Consider the following 18,554-nt stretch of genomic DNA (forward strand, 5'->3'; position numbering starts at 1 on the left):
ACAGGCAGAATCCTAGCGGAAAACCTGGTCCAGTCTGCTTTCCACCAGACACTGGGAGACAAATTCACCTTTTGGTAAGGACAATAACCTAAAACACAAGGTCAAATATACACTGGAGTTGCTTACCAAGAAGACAGTGACTGTTCAAGAGTGGACTTCAATCTACTTGAAAGTCTATGGAAAGACCTGAAAATGATTGTCTAGCAATGATCAACAACCAATTTGACAGCTTGAAGAATTAAAAAAATATATAATAGGCAAATGTTGCACAATCCAGGTGTGGAAAGCTCTGAGAGATTTACCCAGAAAGACTCACAGCTGTAATCACTGCCAAAGGTGATTCTACAAAGTATTGTCTCAGGGGGTGTGAATACTTATGTAAATGATAAATGTCTGTATTTCATTTTCAATACATTTGAAAACATTTCTAAAAACATCTTTTCACTTTGTCATGAGTAGAAACATCTATTTAACCCAATTTGGATTCAGGCTGTAACAAAACAAATGTGGAATAAGTCAAGGGGTATGAATACTTTCTGAAGGCACTTTGTACTGTATCTGTGCTGCTCTTTTCTGCTTTAGCCACTGGTCTAGTCTGTTATGGACTATTATGGTCTGATCTGGTCTGGTCTGTTATGGTCTAGTATGGTCTGATCTGGTGTGGTCTGTTATGGTCTAGTATGGTCTGATCTGATCTGGTCTGTTATGGTCTAGTATGGTCTGGTCTGTTATGGTCTAGTATGGTCTGGTCTGTTATGGTCTGGTCTGTTATGGTCTAGTATGGTCTGGTCTGGTCTAGTATGGTCTGATCTGGTCTGGTCTGGTCTGTTATGGTCTAGTATGGTCTGATCTGGTCTGGTCTGTTATGGTCTATTATGGTCTGGTCTGTTGTGGTCTAGTATGGTCTGGTCTGTTATGGTCTAGTATGGTCTGATCTGGTCTGGTCTGTTATGGTCTAGTATGGTCTGATCTGGTCTGGTCTAGTATGGTCTGATCTGGTCTGGTCTGTTATGTTCTAGTATGGTATGGTCTGATCTGGTCTGGTCTGTTATGGTCTAGTATGGTCTGTTATGGTCTGGTCTGTTATGGTCTAGTATGGTCTGATCTGGTATGGTCTGTTATGGTCTAGTATGGTCTGATCTGGTCTGGTCTAGTATGGTCTGATCTGGTCTGGTCTGGTCTAGTATGGTCTGATCTGGTATGGTCTGGTCTGTTATGGTCTAGTATGGTCTGATCTGGTCTGGTCTAGTATGGTCTAGTATGGTCTGGTCTGTTATGGTCTAGTATGGTCTGTTATGGTCTGGTCTGTTATGGTCTAGTATGGTCTGATCTGGTATGGTCTGGTCTGTTATGGTCTAGTATGGTCTGATCTGGTCTGGTCTGTTATGTTCTAGTATGGTCTGGTCTAGTATGGTCTGATCTGGTCTGGTCTGTTATGTTCTAGTATGGTCTGGTCTAGTATGGTCTGTTATGGTCTAGTATGGTCTGATCTGGTCTGGTCTGTTATGTTCTAGTATGGTCTGGTCTGGTATGGTCTGATCTGGTCTGGTCTGTTATGGTCTAGTATGGTCTGGTCTGGTCTGTTATGGTCTAGTATGGTCTGTTATGGTCTGGTCTGTTATGGTCTAGTATGGTCTGATCTGGTATGGTCTGGTCTGTTATGGTCTAGTATGGTCTGATCTGGTCTGGTCTGTTATGGTCTAGTATGGTCTGGTCTGGTCTGTTATGGTCTAGTATGGTCTGGTCTGGTCTGTTATGGTCTAGTATGGTCTGGTCTGTTATGGTCTAGTATGGTCTGGTCTGTTATGGTCTAGTATGGTCTGGTCTGGTCTGTTATGGTCTAGTATGGTCTGGTCTGGTCTGTTATGGTCTAGTATGGTCTGGTCTGGTCTGTTATGGTCTAGTATGGTCTGATCTGGTCTGTTATGGTCTAGTATGGTCTGATCTGGTCTGGTCTGGTCTGTTATGGTCTAGTATGGTCTGGTCTGTTATGGTCTAGTATGGTCTGGTCTGTTATGGTCTAGTATGGTCTGGTCTTGTCTGTTATGGTCTAGTATGGTCTGATCTGTTATGGTCTAGTATGGTCTGATCTGGTCTGTTATGGTCTAGTATGGTCTGATCTAGTATGGCCTGGTCTGTTATGGTCTAGTATGGCCTGGTCTGTTATGGTCTAGTATGGTATGGTCTAGTATGGTCTGATCTGGTATGGCGTGCTACATTCTACACTGAAAAAGCAAGTAATGTAAAGATTTTCAGTCTATAACTGTGAAGTAAGAATAGCAGCCGCATGTCTGAGTCTGCTTCTTGCAGGTGTGTAACAACCGGTATAATTAGGGAATAATTTGGTGAACTCTTTGAAGAATTAAAGAATGAACACAGCTCTTTCCAGTATCACTTAGGTTGTCTTTAAATGCATAATGAATGAGGGATTAACTAAACATAATGAATGAGGGATTAACTAAACATAATGAATGAGGGATTAACTAAACATAATGAATGAGGGATTAACTAAAACTAATGAATGAGGGATTAACTAAACATAATGAATGTGGGATTAATGAAACGTAACGCATGCGGGATTAACTAAACGTAATGATTGAGGGATTAACTAAACATAATGAATGAGGGATTAACTAAACGTAGTGATTGAGGGATTAACTAAACATAATGAATGTGGGATTAATGAAACGTAACGCATGCGGGATTAACTAAACGTAATGATTGAGGGATTAACTAAACATAATGAATGAGGGATTAACTAAATGTAGTGATTGAGGGATTAACTAAACATAATGAATGTGGGATTAATGAAACATAACGCATGCGGGATTAACTAAAAGTAATGATTGAGGGATTAACTAAACATAATGAATGTGGGATTAACTAAACATAATGATTGAGGGATTAACTAAACATAATGAATGAGGGATTAACTAGACATAATGAATGAGGGATTAACTAGACATAATGAATGAGGGATTAACTAAACATAACGAATGTGGGATTAATGAAACGCAACGCATGCGGGATTAACTAAACGTAATGATTGAGGGATTAACTAAACATAATGAATGAGGGATTAACTAAACGTAGTGATTGAGGGATTAACTAAACATAATGAATGTGGGATTAATGAAACGTAACGCATGCGGGATTAACTAAACGTAATGATTGAGGGATTAACTAAACATAATGAATGTGGGATTAACTAAACATAATGATTGAGGGATTAACTAAACATAATGAATGAGGGATTAACTAGACATAATGAATGAGGGATTAACTAAACATAACGAATGTGGGATTAATGAAACGTAACGCATGCGGGATTAATGAAACGTAACGCATGCGGGATTAACTAAATGTAAAGCATGAGGGATTAACGAAACGTAACGCATGTGGGATTAACTAAACAAAAGGCATGTGGGATTAACTAAACATTGAAGCATGCTCTTAATGCAAGACTAATGCTGTCGGTTGGTGACTTTCTGCATATTCAATTCGGTTTCGACATTGATACAACGTACCAGTTACATTGAAATAACGTTACATTAAACTAACATAAAAACAACGGTGACTCAATGTCCTAAATCTGCCCGTGCCCCCACCGTCATTGCTGTTTCAAAGCCACACCCACTGGGTACAGTTCAACGTTCATTGAAATGAAATGGAAATGACGTTAATTCAACCAGTGTATGCCCAGTGGGGTTACCAAGAATTCATCTGTTTTGACACTGTGGGCGGAAAGGAGCCTCTAAAATTAAATGTCTCCCTTCGAATCAAATGACATTTTATTTATACGGTGCTTTTTTACCCTGTCATTCGTCACACAGAACAAAATGTTTGAGACAGGAAACCAGGGTTGTGTTCATTAGACACGAAACTGAAGAAAATTCTCCAACCGGAGTGAAACAGGGGGAGGTATTTTCTGATCTTGTGCAATAGGAAAGACTCATTTTTCATTGCACAGTGTTTTGCTACGGTGTGCCCTAATGAACATAGCCCAGACATAAACCCCCCCTATAAGTGCGAGCCCGACAGAGGCAGCAGGGGGAAACTCCTTGCTGTCTGTAGAATATCAAATTTCCACTCTCCGTGTGAGTTTTCTGCTGAGATAGAATGTGTGTCCTAAGTGGCCCCCTATTCCCTATTTAGGACACTAAGTACTGCGCTACGTAGGGGATAAGGTGTCATTTGGGACACTGGCAAAGACCGTAGGAGCGATGGGATGGCTGTATTTCTCTTGACTGTGTGAGAGAGAATGGAGAGATAGAGATCTACCACTGAGTGGAGGACAGAGCCTGCTGTGAGAGGTCTTTTATCGCTCTCTCTCTCCCTGTGATGAGAGGCCCACTCTCATTGTCTCTGTGATGAGAGGCCCCCTCTCACTGTCTCTGTGATGAGAGGCCCCCTCTCACTATCTCTGGGATACTCACACCATCCATCTCTCTCCCGCTCTCTGTCTGTTTATGATACCAGCACCATCCCTCTCAATCTCTATTGGTCCCTTTTGTGTCTCACCATCTCTGCACTCTTAGAAAAAACAGTGCTATCTAGAATCTTAAAGAGTTCTTCAGCTGTCCCCGTAAGATAACCCTTTGAAGAACCCTTTTTGGTTCCAGGTAGAACCCATTTGGGTTCCATGTAGAACCCTCTGTAGAATGGAACCCTGTAGAAAAAGAACCATTTTTTCTATTAAGTGTGTGATACCAGCACCAATCCTCTCGATCGGTCTCTGTGTTTCTCAATCATCATTATTCACCATTCATTCAGTATTATCTGTAATCAAGGTAGCATTCACAGTAATGTAGAAGTGTTTAGAAACATATTCAGTTCTTATTTACAATTAAAGTGACTCCAAAATGACACAGTACATTATTTACCATTCATTTCACAAAATAATCTGAAACATAACCAAAATAAAGAGCAAATCGATCCAACAAATGTGTAGAGTCACAAGCTTGATGTAGTCATTGCGAGCTATGAATATGGGAACAAATACTTACCTTTTGACTACTTTAATACACATAAGTGAATTTGTCTTAATACTTTCGCTCCCCTGGGGGGGGGTACTCTGTACGTAAAGGGCTGTAATTTCTAAACGGTTCACCCGATACGGATAAAAATACCCTCAAATTAAAGCTGGCGGTCTGCACTTTAACGTCATACGGTGCACTGGGGAAGTATTCAGACCCCTTTTACTTTTTCCACATTTTGTTACGTTGCAAATGTATAAAAAAATTACCTGCAATGTCACATTTTCATAAGTATTCAGACACTTTACTCAGTACTTTGTTGAAGCACCTTTGGCAGTGATTACAGCCTCAAGTCTTCTTGGGTTTGACGCTACAACCTTGGCACACCTGTATTTGGGGAGTTTCTCCCATTCTTCTCTGCAAATCCTCTCAAGCTCTGTCAGGTTGGATGGGGAGTGTTGCTTTACAGCTATTTTCAGGTCTCTCCAGAGATGTTCGATTGGGTTCAAGTCCGGACTCTGGCGGGGCCACTCAAGGACATTCAGAGACTTGTCCCAAAGCCACTCCTGTGTTGTCTTGGCTGTGTGCTTAGGGTCATTGTCTTGTTGGAAGGTGAACCTTCACCCCCAGTCTGAGGATTCTGAGCCCTCTGGAGCAGGTTTTCATCAAGGATGTGCTTTGCTCTGCTCATCTTTCCCTTGATCCTGACTAGTCTCCCAGTCCCTGCCACTGAAAAACTTCCCCACAGCATGATGCTGCCACCACCATGCTTCACCGTGGGGATGGTGTCAGGTTTCCTCCAGATGTGACGCTTGGCATTCAGGCCAAAGAGTTTAATCTTGTTTTCATCAGACCAGAGAATCTTGTTTCTTATGGTCTGAGAGTCTTTAGGTGCCTTTTGGCAAACTCCAAGCGGGCTGTCATGTGTCTTTTACTGAGGTGTGGCTTCCGTCTGGCCACTCTACCAAAAACACCTGATTGGTAGAGTGCTGCAGAGATGGTTGTCCTTCTGGAAGGTCTCCACAGAGGAACTGTGGAACACTTTCAGAGTGACCATCGGGTTCTAGTTCACCTCCCTGACCAAGGCCCTTCTCCACCCATTGCTCAGTTTGGCTGGGCGGCCAGCTCTAGGAAGCGTCTTGGTGGTTCCAAACTTCTTCCATTTAAGAATGATGGAGGCCACTGTGTTCTTGGGGACCTTCAATGCTGCAGAGATTTTTGTGTACCCTTCGCCAGATCTGTGCCTCGACACAATCCTGTCTCGGAGCTCTACGGACAATTCCTTCGACCTCATGGCTTGGTTTTTGCTCTGACATGCACTGTCAACTGTTGGACCTTATATAGACAGGTGTGTGCCTTTCAATGTCATGTCCAATCAATTGAATTTACCACAGATGGACTCAAACCAAGATGTAGAAACATGTCAAAGATGATATATGGAAACAGGATGCACCTGAGATCAATTTCGAGTCTCATAACAAAGGGTCTGAATACTTATTTACATAAGGTATTTCTGTTTTTTATTTGTAATAAATTAGCACACATTTCAAAAAATCATTTTTCGCTTTGTCATTTTGGGGTGTTGTGTGTAGATTGATGCAATTTAAAAAAATCCATTTTGGAATGAGCTGTAAAGTAACAAAATGTGGAAAAAGTCAAGGGGTCTGAATACTTTCCAAATGCACTGTAGGTACTTCTTTGGGGGGGTTGGGGGCGCCCCCATCTTGCTGGGTGCGTGCTACGCCACTGCTTAAATTACAAGTTAAGTATAACTATAAAAAATGTAAGACGTGTCAAATAAATGATATGCAGCTCAGGACTCCAGCTATGCATTTGGTTTGTTAAGAAGATCCCTGTTCCTTAAATAGTGTTGTGCGTAAAAAAAAGTGTGGTAATACCGTATATCCCAATATGATGCAGGAACGGTATGAAAATATGAATACCACCCAACCTTTCTCTCTCTCTCTCTCTCTCTCTCTCTCTCTCTCTCTCTTTCTCTCTCTCTCTCTCTCTCTGTCTCTCTCTGTCTCTCTCTGTCTCTCTCTGTGTCTCCCTCTCTGTCTCCCTGGAAATGTGATACCAGTATCATCGCCACTTCTCTTTTTTTAAGTCAAGTTCACGTTTGCTGGTTTGTCTGATACCGGCAGGATCCTGAATGTGTGTTGATGTTGTAACTCTAACTGACCCCTCCAGGCAACAAAGCCTGCCCGAAAAGCCAGTTCCAGTGTGCCAACCGCAAGTGCCTGGCACCTGTCTACGTGTGCGACGGTGATGACGACTGCGGCGACGGCTCTGACGAACTCAAATGCTCCGACCGCCACTCGCCAACGAACACCTGCAGCCTGCACGAGTTCCGCTGCAACACCTCGGAGTGCGTGCCCGTCATGTGGAGCTGTGACGGCGACCCCGACTGCCCCGACGGCTCTGACGAGTGGCCGGAGCGTTGCGGCCGTGAAGGTTCACATCCACGACGCAGGGTGAACTGTACGATGGAGGAGTTCCGGTGCGCCAACGGGGAGTGTGTGAGGCTGCCGTGGAAATGTGACGGCGATCCGGACTGCAAGGATAAGTCAGACGAGGCAGAATGTCGTAAGTGTTACGTTTTTTTTGTCTTAGATACATGAACATAACATACACATACAGTTCTTTCAGAAAGTATTCAGACCCCTTGACTTTTTCCACATTTTGTTACGTTACAGCCTTATTCTAAAATGGATTCAATTGTATTTTTCCCCCATCATTCTACACACACAATACCCCATAACGACAAAGCAAAAACAATGAAATAAAATTAAATGAATCCATTTTAGAATAAGGCTGTAACGTGGAAAAAAGGAAGGGGTCTGAATACTTTCCAAATGCTCTGTATGTCACAGGAGCTTGGAGGAAAGGCTCGTGGTAATGGTTGGAGCGGAATGGGAGGAATGGTATCAAATACAACAAACACAAGTTTTCTATATGTTTGATGCCATTCCATTTGCTCTATTCCAGCCATTATTGTGAGCCGTTCTCCCCTTAGCATCCTCCACTGATATATACTGTACAGTTGACCGGGGCAGCTTTAGCAGGACAGAAATTTGATGAGCTAAATTACAACCATATTCTCTAGCAGTCTAGTTGTGTTCTGCTCCACCTCTGTACATGGAGAATGACAACAACTATCCAGACTACCATATCTTTCATTTATCTTCCATCTGTGTTGCCACACCATTTTGTCACAGAGCACATTTTCATTTCACCAGGCTCCACACAACTCAGTTTGTCTTGAGTGGCGAAAGAAAGCTAGAGAGGGAAAGGGAGATATAGAGAGAGAGAGGGAGAGAGAGAAAGAAATAAAGAGAGGAAGAGAGGGAAACAGAGAGATGGAGAGAGAGGGAGAAAGTTAGTTTTTTCTGATAAACACTCTGTGAAGATGGGGGGCAGTCGTGATAAAACAAGTTTTCCCATTAGCTGATGTAGGGATCCCCAGGCTCTGTGTGTGTGTTTGTGTCATAATGCCTGTGTGTTTGCGTGTGTCTGTATGTTTTGTGTGTGTCTGTCATCTTCCTCACCCTAACTCTCCTCTCTCTCTCTCTCTCTCTCTCTCTCTCTCTCTCTCTCTCTCTCTCTCTCTCTCTCTCTCTCTCTCTCTCTCTCTCTCTCTCTCTCTCTCTCTCTCTCTCTCTCTCTCTCTCTCTCTCTCTCTGCGGTGTCATCAAGCCCTACCTTTATGCTCTCTCTTCTCCTTCCTCCTCTCTCTCCCTCCAATGTGTCATAAACGCCAATTAACACTGATAGATGTTATTCAGCCAATTGAAAGGCAGCGCAGGGAGTAGGTTAAGCCATACACAAAGGAGTAAGAGCGAGTGTCCATAGGTTGCTAGGCAACCCATTAATGTCCTGTAGTGTTTGAAAGCCCTTGAATAATAGCAAGGTCTCAGGTTTGCCACAGCGAGCTATAACACTATAATCACTCACATGGTGGTCATGATGCTTTATCCAAAGTGACTGGTAGCATACACATATTTTATTTACAGGTAACTGACAAAATCAAGAAAACCCCAACATAAAGCTTCTTAATGGGGTGTTGGGCCAGAACAGCTTTTATTATTGGATCTTAATAAAATAGCAATGCACCCTGGTATAGATTCTACAGGTGTCTGGAACTCTATTGGTATAGATTTTACAGGTGTCTGGAACTCTATTGGTATAGATTCTACAGGTGTCTGGAACTCTATTGGCATAGATTCTACAGGTGTCTGGAACTCTATTGGTATAGATTCTACAGGTGTCTGGAACTCTATTGGTATAGATTCTACAGGTGTCTGGAACTCTATTGGTATAGATTCTACAGGTGTCTGGAACTCTATTGGTATAGATTCTACAGGTGTCTGGAACTCTATTGGTATAGATTTCTCAGGTGTCTGGAACTCTATTGGTATAGATTCTACAGGTGTCTGGAACTCTATTGGTATAGATTCTACAGGTGTCTGGAACTCTATTGGTATAGATTCTACAGGTGTCTGGAACTCTATTGGTATAGATTCTACAGGTGTCTGGAACTCTATTGGTATAGATTCTACAGGTGTCTGGAACTCTATTGGTATAGATTCTACAGGTGTCTGGAACTCTATTGGTTTAGATTCTACAGGTGTCTGGAACTCTATTGGTATAGATTTTACAGGTGTCTGGAACTCTATTGGTATAGATTCTACAGGTGTCTGGAACTCTATTGGCATAGATTCTACAGGTGTCTGGAACTCTATTGGTATAGATTCTACAGGTGTCTGGAACTCTATTGGTATAGATTCTACAGGTGTCTGGAACTCTATTGGTATAGATTCTACAGGTGTCTGGAACTCTATTGGTATAGATTCTACAGGTGTCTGGAACTCTATTGGTATAGATTCTACAGGTGTCTGGAACTCTATTGGTATAGATTCTACAGGTGTCTGGAACTCTATTGGTATAGATTCTACAGGTGTCTGGAACTCTATTGGTATAGATTCTACAGGTGTCTGGAACTCTATTGGTATAGATTCTACAGGTGTCTGGAACTCTATTGGCATAGATTCTACAGGTGTCTGGAACTCTATTGGCATAGATTCTACAGGTGTCTGGAACTCTATTGGCATAGATTCTACAGGTGTCTGGAACTCTATTGGTATAGATTCTACAGGTGTCTTTAACTCTATTGGTATAGATTCTACAGGTGTCTGGAACTCTATTGGTATAGATTCTACAGGTGTCTGGAACTCTATTGGTATAGATTCTACAGGTGTCTGGAACTCTATTGGTATAGATTCTACAGGTGTCTGGAACTCTATTGGTATAGATTCTACAGGTGTCTGGAACTCTATTGGTATAGATTCTACAGGTGTCTGGAACTCTATTGGTATAGATTCTACAGGTGTCTGGAACTCTATTGGCATAGATTCTACAGGTGTCTGGAACTCTATTGGTATAGATTCTACAGGTGTCTGGAACTCTATTGGTATAGATTCTACAGGTGTCTGGAACTCTATTGGTATAGATTCTACAGGTGTCTGGAACTCTATTGGTATAGATTCTACAGGTGTCTGGAACTCTATTGGTATAGATTCTACAGGTGTCTGGAACTCTATTGGTATAGATTCTACAGGTGTCTGGAACTCTATTGGTATAGATTCTACAGGTGTCTGGAACTCTATTGGCATAGATTCTACAGGTGTCTGGAACTCTATTGGCATAGATTCTACAGGTGTCTGGAACTCTATTGGTATAGATTCTACAGGTCTCTGGAACTCTATTGGCATAGATTCTACAGGTGTCTGGAACTCTATTGGCATAGATTCTACAGGTGTCTGGAACTCTATTGGTATAGATTCTACAGGTGTCTTTAACTCTATTGGTATAGATTCTACAGGTGTCTGGAACTCTATTGGTATAGATTCTACAGGTGTCTGGAACTCTATTGGTATAGATTCTACAGGTGTCTGGAACTCTATTGGTATAGATTCTACAGGTGTCTGGAACTCTATTGGTATAGATTCTACAGGTGTCTGGAACTCTATTGGTATAGATTCTACAGGTGTCTGGAACTCTATTGGTATAGATTCTACAGATGTCTCGAACTCTATTGGCATAGATTCTACAGGTGTCTGGAACTCTATTGGTATAGATTCTACAGGTGTCTGGAACGCTATTGGTATAGATTCTACAGGTGTCTGGAACTCTATTAGTATAGATTCTACAGGTGTCTGGAACTCTATTGGTATAGATTCTACAGGTGTCTGGAACTCTATTGGTATAGATTCTACAGGTGTCTGGAACTCTATTGGAGGGATGCGACACCATTCTCCCACCAGGAAATACGTCATTTGGTGTTTGTTTTTTAATGGTGGTGGATCAAACCATTCAGTGACCACTCGTGCTCTGTGGATGGGGGTGTTGTCATCCTATGGGGGCATAGCCATGGTAACCAAAATAATGGCCAGCCCAGCATTTTTATACATGACCCTAAGCATGATGGGATGTTAATTGCTTAATTTTCTCAGGAACCACACCTGTGTGGAAGAACCTGCTTTCATTATACTTTGTATCCCTCGTTTACTCATTTAGTTTCCATTATTCTATCAGTTACCTGTATGTGACCCATGCTTTTGAATAAGTTTAGTTACGAGCTAGTTTAGCTTTGCGCACACACACACACACACTAACTGGGGAAAAGATTAAGATTACACACTAACTGGGGAAAAGAAAAAGACTATCTGACTTTTGGCTCAGCTACACACACTGTTCTCTATCTCCTGATAACACTAAATCCTCCCCCCCATGCTTTATATAATATTGCTTTTTAGTGGGCTCTAGAAGGGAGTTTCATGTCTGGGCATGGGAATTAATGGCGACTAGGAGTGGAATACGGCTCTGCAGCGGCCTCCATCTTGGGGCAGGATACTGAAGATCATATATCACAGAGCCCACGGGTTAACTGCTTCTCCTGCTAGGTACAGCTAATGTTCCGCTTTAGCAGGATTGAGTGTGTGTAGAGGGGTTGTCTGTCTGTCTGTGTGTCTGTCTCTCTGTGTGTGTGTGTGCTTCTTGAGTCCTCAGTTCAGTGCTCAGTTGAGTCCTCAGTTCAGTGCTCAGTTGAGTCCTCAGTTGAGTCCTCAGTTGAGTCCTCAGTTATTTAGTGTTTAACGGTCTCTTCTTCCTGTAGTCAAATTTTTTTCCAACTCTCTCCCCTTCTTGTGTTTGTGTGCGTCTGTGTGTATCCATGTGTGTGTCTGTGTGTATCCGTGTTTGCGTCTGTGTGTATCCGTGTTTGCGTCTGTGTGTATCCATGTGTGTGTCTGTGTGTATCTGTGTGTATCCGTGTTTGTGTCTGTTTGTATCCGTGTGTGTGTGTATTACAGCCCTACTGACGTGCAGGCCAGATGAGTTCCAGTGTGGTGACGGCTCCTGTATCCACGGTACCAAGCAGTGTAACAAGGTCCACGACTGTCCTGACCAGAGTGACGAGGGTGGCTGTGTCAACGGTATGTGGAGACCCCTGTGTGTGTGTGTGTGTGTGTGTGTGTGTGTGTGTGTGTGTGTGTGTGTGTGTGTGTGTGTGTGTGTGTGTGTGTGTGTGTGTGTGTGTGCCTGGCTTACTAGCTGTGTCAACAGTATGTCAGACACTCCGTCTGGCTGTCTGCATGGCTGGTTGGCTTGCTAGCTGGCTCTCTATGTCTGACTGGCTGGCCGGCTCTCTATGTCTGACTGGCTGGCTCTATATGTCTGACTGGCTGGCTCTATATGTCTGACTGGTTGGCTCTATATGTCTGACTGGCTGGCTCTATATGTCTGACTGGCTGGCTCTATATGTCTGGCTGGCTGGCTTGATATGTCTGGCTGGCTGGCTGACTCTCTATGTCTGGCTGGCTGGCTTGATATGTCTGGCTGGCTGGCTGACTCTCTATGTCTGACTGGCTGGCTTGATATGTCTGGCTGGCTGGCTGACTCTCTATGTCTGGCTGGCTGGCTCGATCTGACTGGCTGGCTCTATATGTCTGGCTGGCTGGCTCTATATGTCTGGCTGGCTGGCTGGCTCTATATGTCTGGCTGGCTGGCTTGATATGTCTGGCTGGCTGGCTGACTCTCTATGACTGGCTGGCTGGCTCGATATGTCTGGCTGGCTGACTCTCTATGTCTGGCTGGCTGGCTCTATATGTCTGACTGGCTGGCTTGATATGTCTGGCTGGCTGGCTGGCTGGCTCGATATGTCTGGCTGGCTGACTCTCTATGTCTGGCTGGCTGGCTCTATATGCCTGACTGGCTGGCTCTATATGTCTGGCTGGCTGGCTTGATATGTCTGGCTGGCTGGCTGACTCTCTATGTCTTGCTGGCTGGCTCTATATGTCTGACTGGCTGACTCTATATAGCCGTTTTACTGGCTTGGCAGTCTTTGTGTCTGTCTGGCTGGTTGGCCAACTTCCTGATTGGCTCGTTGGCGCTATATGTCTAGCTGACTGGTTGTCTGTCTGTCTGTACCTTCCTGTACCTGTCTGTCTGCTTCTCTGTGTATGTCTGCCTGGCTAACTGTCTGTAGTAAAAGTCTTTCCCCATGTCTTCCTGCCACAGCCACTAAGTGTGAGGGTCCCTTGAAGTTCCTGTGTAAGAACGGAGAGTGTATCGACAGCGCCAAGGTGTGTGACAACGTCAAGGACTGCAAGGACCGTTCTGATGAGCCCAAGAAGGAGTGTGGTAAGAACACACACACACACACACACACACACACACACACACACACACACACACACACACACACACACACACACACACACACACACACACACACACACACACACACACAGTAAGTAGTATAGTACACACACACACACACACACACACACACACACACACACACACACACACACACACACACACACACACACACACACACACTTGCATGATAACACTCACTTTCTAAAGAGCACACACACACACACACACCCACACATACACACACACTGAGAGGGTCCTCTTCAAATGGATTATGTCCTCTTTCCATGGTTCTTAATGGTCTCACCCCTGTGTAGTAGAGAACCAGAGTGACCTGTGACCTCCAGTGTCAGCGCTCCGTCAGAGCCACCAGTACCAACCTATTGATTAGATCACAATCTTTATTCTCTTTCTTTACAAAATGGAGGCGGAAAAGCTGTTTATAGCGGATGTACGTATTTGCCTGAGAAGGAGCCATTTGAGAATTCATCATTTTAGGGACATGAAAAGGAAAATAGTTTTGCACAAATTATAGAATTGAAAAACTGGTGTGCGTGTGTGTGCGTGTGTGCGTGCGTGTGTGCGTGCAGCTGTACCGGAGTACACATAATATAGCTATTCTGACTATACCAATACCAAACTGAATATAGCTATTCTGACTATACTATATTCAGTTTAGCACAAATTCTGAAACAATGACGTGGTTGTTTTACATATCTTAATTGAATGCACTGATTGTAATGCTCTGGAAAAGAGTGTCTGCTACATGACTATATAAAACGTGAATGTACAATTAAATAAATGTTTTTTGGTGTCTGCCAGTGAGCATTTACAGTGCCTTCAGAAAGTATTCAAAACCCTTTGACTTTTTCCACATTTTGATGTGTTACAGACTGAATTTAAAGTAGATATAATTTAGATTTTTGGTCACATTCCTACACACAATACCCCATAATGTGAAAGTGGAATTATGTTTATTGAATTTTTTACAAATGAACTAAAATGTAAAATTGAAATGTCTTGAGTAAATAAGTGTTTAACCCTTTGTTATGGCAAGTCTAAATAAGGTCAGGAGAAAAAAAATAGCTTAACAAGTCACATAAGTTGCATGGACTCACTCTGTGTGTGCAATAATAGTGTTTAAAATGATTTTTTTAATGACTACCTCATCTCTGTACCCCACGCATACAATTATCTGTAAGATCCCTCAGTCAAGCAGTGCATTTCAAACACAGATTCAACCACAAAGACCAGGGAGGTTTTTCAATAAAAGCAGACATTGAATATCCTATTGAACATGGTGGCGCTATGAATTCCACTTTGGATGGTGTATCAATACACCCAGTCACTACCAAGATACAGGCGTATGTCTCTAAGAGCTGAAAACGGTTGTCTAGCAATCTACAACCAATTTGACAGAACTTGAATAATTTTTTTAAGAATAATGGGAAAATAATGTACAATCCAGGTGTGGAAAGCTCTTAGAGATTTACCCAGAAAGACTCACAGCTGTAATCCCTGCCAAAGATGATTCTAACATGTATTGACTCAGGGGTGTGAATACTTATGTAAATTAGATATTTCTGTATTTCATTTCAAATACATTTGCTAAAAATTCTAAAAACATGTTTTTACTTTGTCATTATGGGGTAATGTGTGTAAATGAGTGAGAAAAAATATCTATTGAATCCATGTTGAATTCAGGCTGTAACACAACAACATGTGGAATAAATCAAGGGGTATGAATACTTTCTGAAGGCACTGTGTGCAGAGATGTGTGTGTGTGTGTCTGCAAGCTAGCACTTATGCAGATGTGTGTGTGTCTGCAAGCTAGCACTTATGCAGATGTGTGTGTGCTCACCATAACAAAGGGGGTATCTCCATTGCATTTCAAAGTGTCGAGGGGCACGAGTCAAATTAGTATCAAGAGAAGAATAGCCTCTGTGTGCTCATCAAAGGGGAGAGAAACAAACGTCTGTCTGTCTGTCTGTCTGTCTGTCTGTCTGTCTGTCTGTCTGTCTGTCTGTCTGTCTGTCTGTCTGTCTGTCTGTCTGTCTGTCTGTTGTCATGGTACAGCCTGAATTTAAAATGGATGACATTTTGATGTTGTCACTGATTCTACACACAATACCCCATAATGTCAAAGTGGATTAAAAAAAATATATACATTATTAACAAATGTAAAGCTGAAATGTCTTGTGTCAATATTCAACCCCTTTGTTGAATACGCCTAAATAAGTTCAGGAGTAACAATGTGCTTATTAAAACTTCTTAAGGATCTCTACAGATCGGTGTTCCACCCGCAGGACGGTTGAGCTAACGTAGGCTAATGCGATTAGCATGAGGTTGTAAGTAACAAGAACATTTCCCAGGACATAGACATATCTGATATGGGCAGAAAGCTTAAATTCTTGTTAATCTAACTGCACTGTCCAATTTACAGTAGCTATTACAGTGAAATAATACCAGGCTATTGTTTGAGGAGAGTGCACAGTTATGAACTTGAAAAAGTATTAATAAACCAATTAGGCACATTTGGGCAGTCTTGACACAACATTTTGAACAGAAATGCAATGGTTCATTGGATCAGTCTAACATTTTGCACATACACTGCTGCCATCTAGTGGACAAAATCTCAATTGTGCCTGGGCTGGAATAATACATTATGGCCTTTCTCTTGCATTTCAACGATGATGTTTTTTTCTTTGTATTATCTTTTACCAGATCTGATGTGTTATATTCTCCAACATGAATGTCACATTTCCACAAACTTCAAAGTGTTTCCCTTCAAATGGTATCAAGAATATGCATATCCTTGCTTCAAGTCCTGAGCTACAGGCAGTTAGATTTGGGTATGTCATTTTAGGCGAAAATGTCAAAAAAGGGGTTGATCCTTATTAACAAATCACATAGGAAGTTGCACGGACTCATTCCGTGTTCAGTAATAGTGATTAACATTATTTATTTATGACTACCCCATCTGTACCCCACACATACAATTGTCTGTAAGGTCCCTCAATCGAATAATGAATTTCAAGCACAGATTCAACCACAAAGATTTACAGGGCTCCCGAGTGGCGCGGCGGTCTAAGGCACTGCATTTCAGTGCTAGAGGCGTCACTACAGTCCCTGGTTTGATTCCAGGCTGTATCACAACCGGCCGTAATTGGGAGTCCCATAGGGCGGCGCACAATTGGCCCAACGTCGTCCGGGGGTAGGCCGTCAGAAATTTGTAAGTAAGAATTTGTTCTTAACTGACGTGGTTAGTTAAATAAAAAAAATAAAGATCAGGGAGGTTTGTCAATGCCTTGCAAAGAAGGGCATCGATTGGTAGAATAAATAAAATAAATATTACTAACCTAATTCACAGAGTGAAAAGAAGGTAGCCTGTACAGAATACAAATATTCAAAAACATGCATCCTGTTGGCAATAAGGCACTAAAGTAAAACTGCAAGAAATGTGGCAAAGAAATTATCTTTTTGTCCTGAATACAAAGTGTTATGTTGGGGCAAATCCAGAACAACACATCACTGAGTACCACTCCATATTTGCAAGCATGGTGGTGACTGCCTCATGTTATGGGTATGCTTGTCATCGGCAAAGACTAGGGAGGTTTTTAGTATAAAAATAAACGGAATACAGCTAATTACAGGCAAAATCCTAGAGGAAAACCTGGTTCAGTCTGCTTTCCACCAGACACTGGGAAACAAATTCACCTTTCAGCAGAACACTAATCTAAAACACAAGGACAAATCTACAGTAGAGTTGCTTACCAAGATGACATTGAATGTTTCTGAGTGGCATAGTTACCATTTTGACTTAAATTGGTTTGAAAATCGATGGCAAGACTTGAAAATGGTTGTCTTTCTGAAGGCACTGTATGTGAGTGAGTGAGTGAGTGAGTGACTGACTGACTGAGTGTGTATGAGAGAGCAAAAATAGCACAATAACACACACACAGATGTACACAGCTACATTTATTTATATATTTTGATTTTACCTTTATTTAACTAGGCAAGTCAGTTAAGAACAAATTCTTATTTTCAATGACGGCCTAGGAACAGTGGGTTAACTGCCTTGTTCAGGAGCAGAACGGCGGATTTGATTTTGCAACCTTTCGGTTACTAGTCCAACGCTCTAACCACTAGGCTACCTGCCACCCCACACATAAACATATACTGTAAAACTCACCCACGCGGGTGCACACACATTGTGAAAGACACACACACACAATCAGATTTGCATGAACACATGCTGTACAGCCTGGGAGGAGACTACACACCTCCAAAACCCTGTAGACAGGCTAGCAGGGGAGTGGGCCAAAATACATGATGCGATGCTGCGAGAAGACAGGAAGATTGAGAGAGGAAGGTGATGGGAGGGAAGGTAGAAGGGGTAGAGTGAAGGAGGGAGGAGAGAGCATAAGAGACATCAAGGGCAAAGAGAGCTCCTCTCCGCCCTTTTCTCCCTGTCTCTCTTTCTCTGTCCTTTTTTACCTCTCGCTCTCCCGCTCTCTTTCTTTCTCTCCGTCGCTTTCTCTGTTTCTCTCTTTCATTCTCTCTCTCCCTCCCTCCCTCTCTCTCTCTGTCTCTCTGACTTCGGTCCTCTCTCTCTCTCCCCCTCTCTCTCTGACTCTGGTCCTCCCTCTCTCTCTCTCTCTCTCTCGCTCTTTCTCTCTCTGTCTCTCTGACTTCGGTCCTCTCATCATCAGCCTTGATACCTAGCTCATCCCTCTGCTCGCTCAACCCTTCACTCACAAGATGTTCCCCTTAGAACAGCAGAGACTGGCAAACACACACACGTACAGGTGTAGGATCTTAATTTGACATGTATTGTCACAGCAAAAATAATCCTGC

General features: G+C 42.6%; 1 protein-coding gene across 1 annotated transcript in view; it reads left to right on the top strand.

Moving 5' to 3' along the window:
* LOC120019956 (low-density lipoprotein receptor-related protein 8-like) overlaps positions 1-18,554 on the top strand; it is a 165,387-nt gene that overhangs the window by 110,208 nt on the left and 36,625 nt on the right. Inside the window, exons 4-6 of the mRNA XM_038963366.1 lie at positions 7,170-7,565; positions 12,350-12,472; positions 13,557-13,679. Of these exons, the coding sequence (XP_038819294.1) occupies positions 7,170-7,565; positions 12,350-12,472; positions 13,557-13,679 (642 nt within the window). The remainder of the gene's footprint in view (positions 1-7,169; positions 7,566-12,349; positions 12,473-13,556; positions 13,680-18,554) is intronic.

The sequence above is a fragment of the Salvelinus namaycush genome, chromosome 25, assembly GCF_016432855.1.
Source record: "Salvelinus namaycush isolate Seneca chromosome 25, SaNama_1.0, whole genome shotgun sequence".
Taxonomy (NCBI): domain Eukaryota; kingdom Metazoa; phylum Chordata; class Actinopteri; order Salmoniformes; family Salmonidae; genus Salvelinus; species Salvelinus namaycush.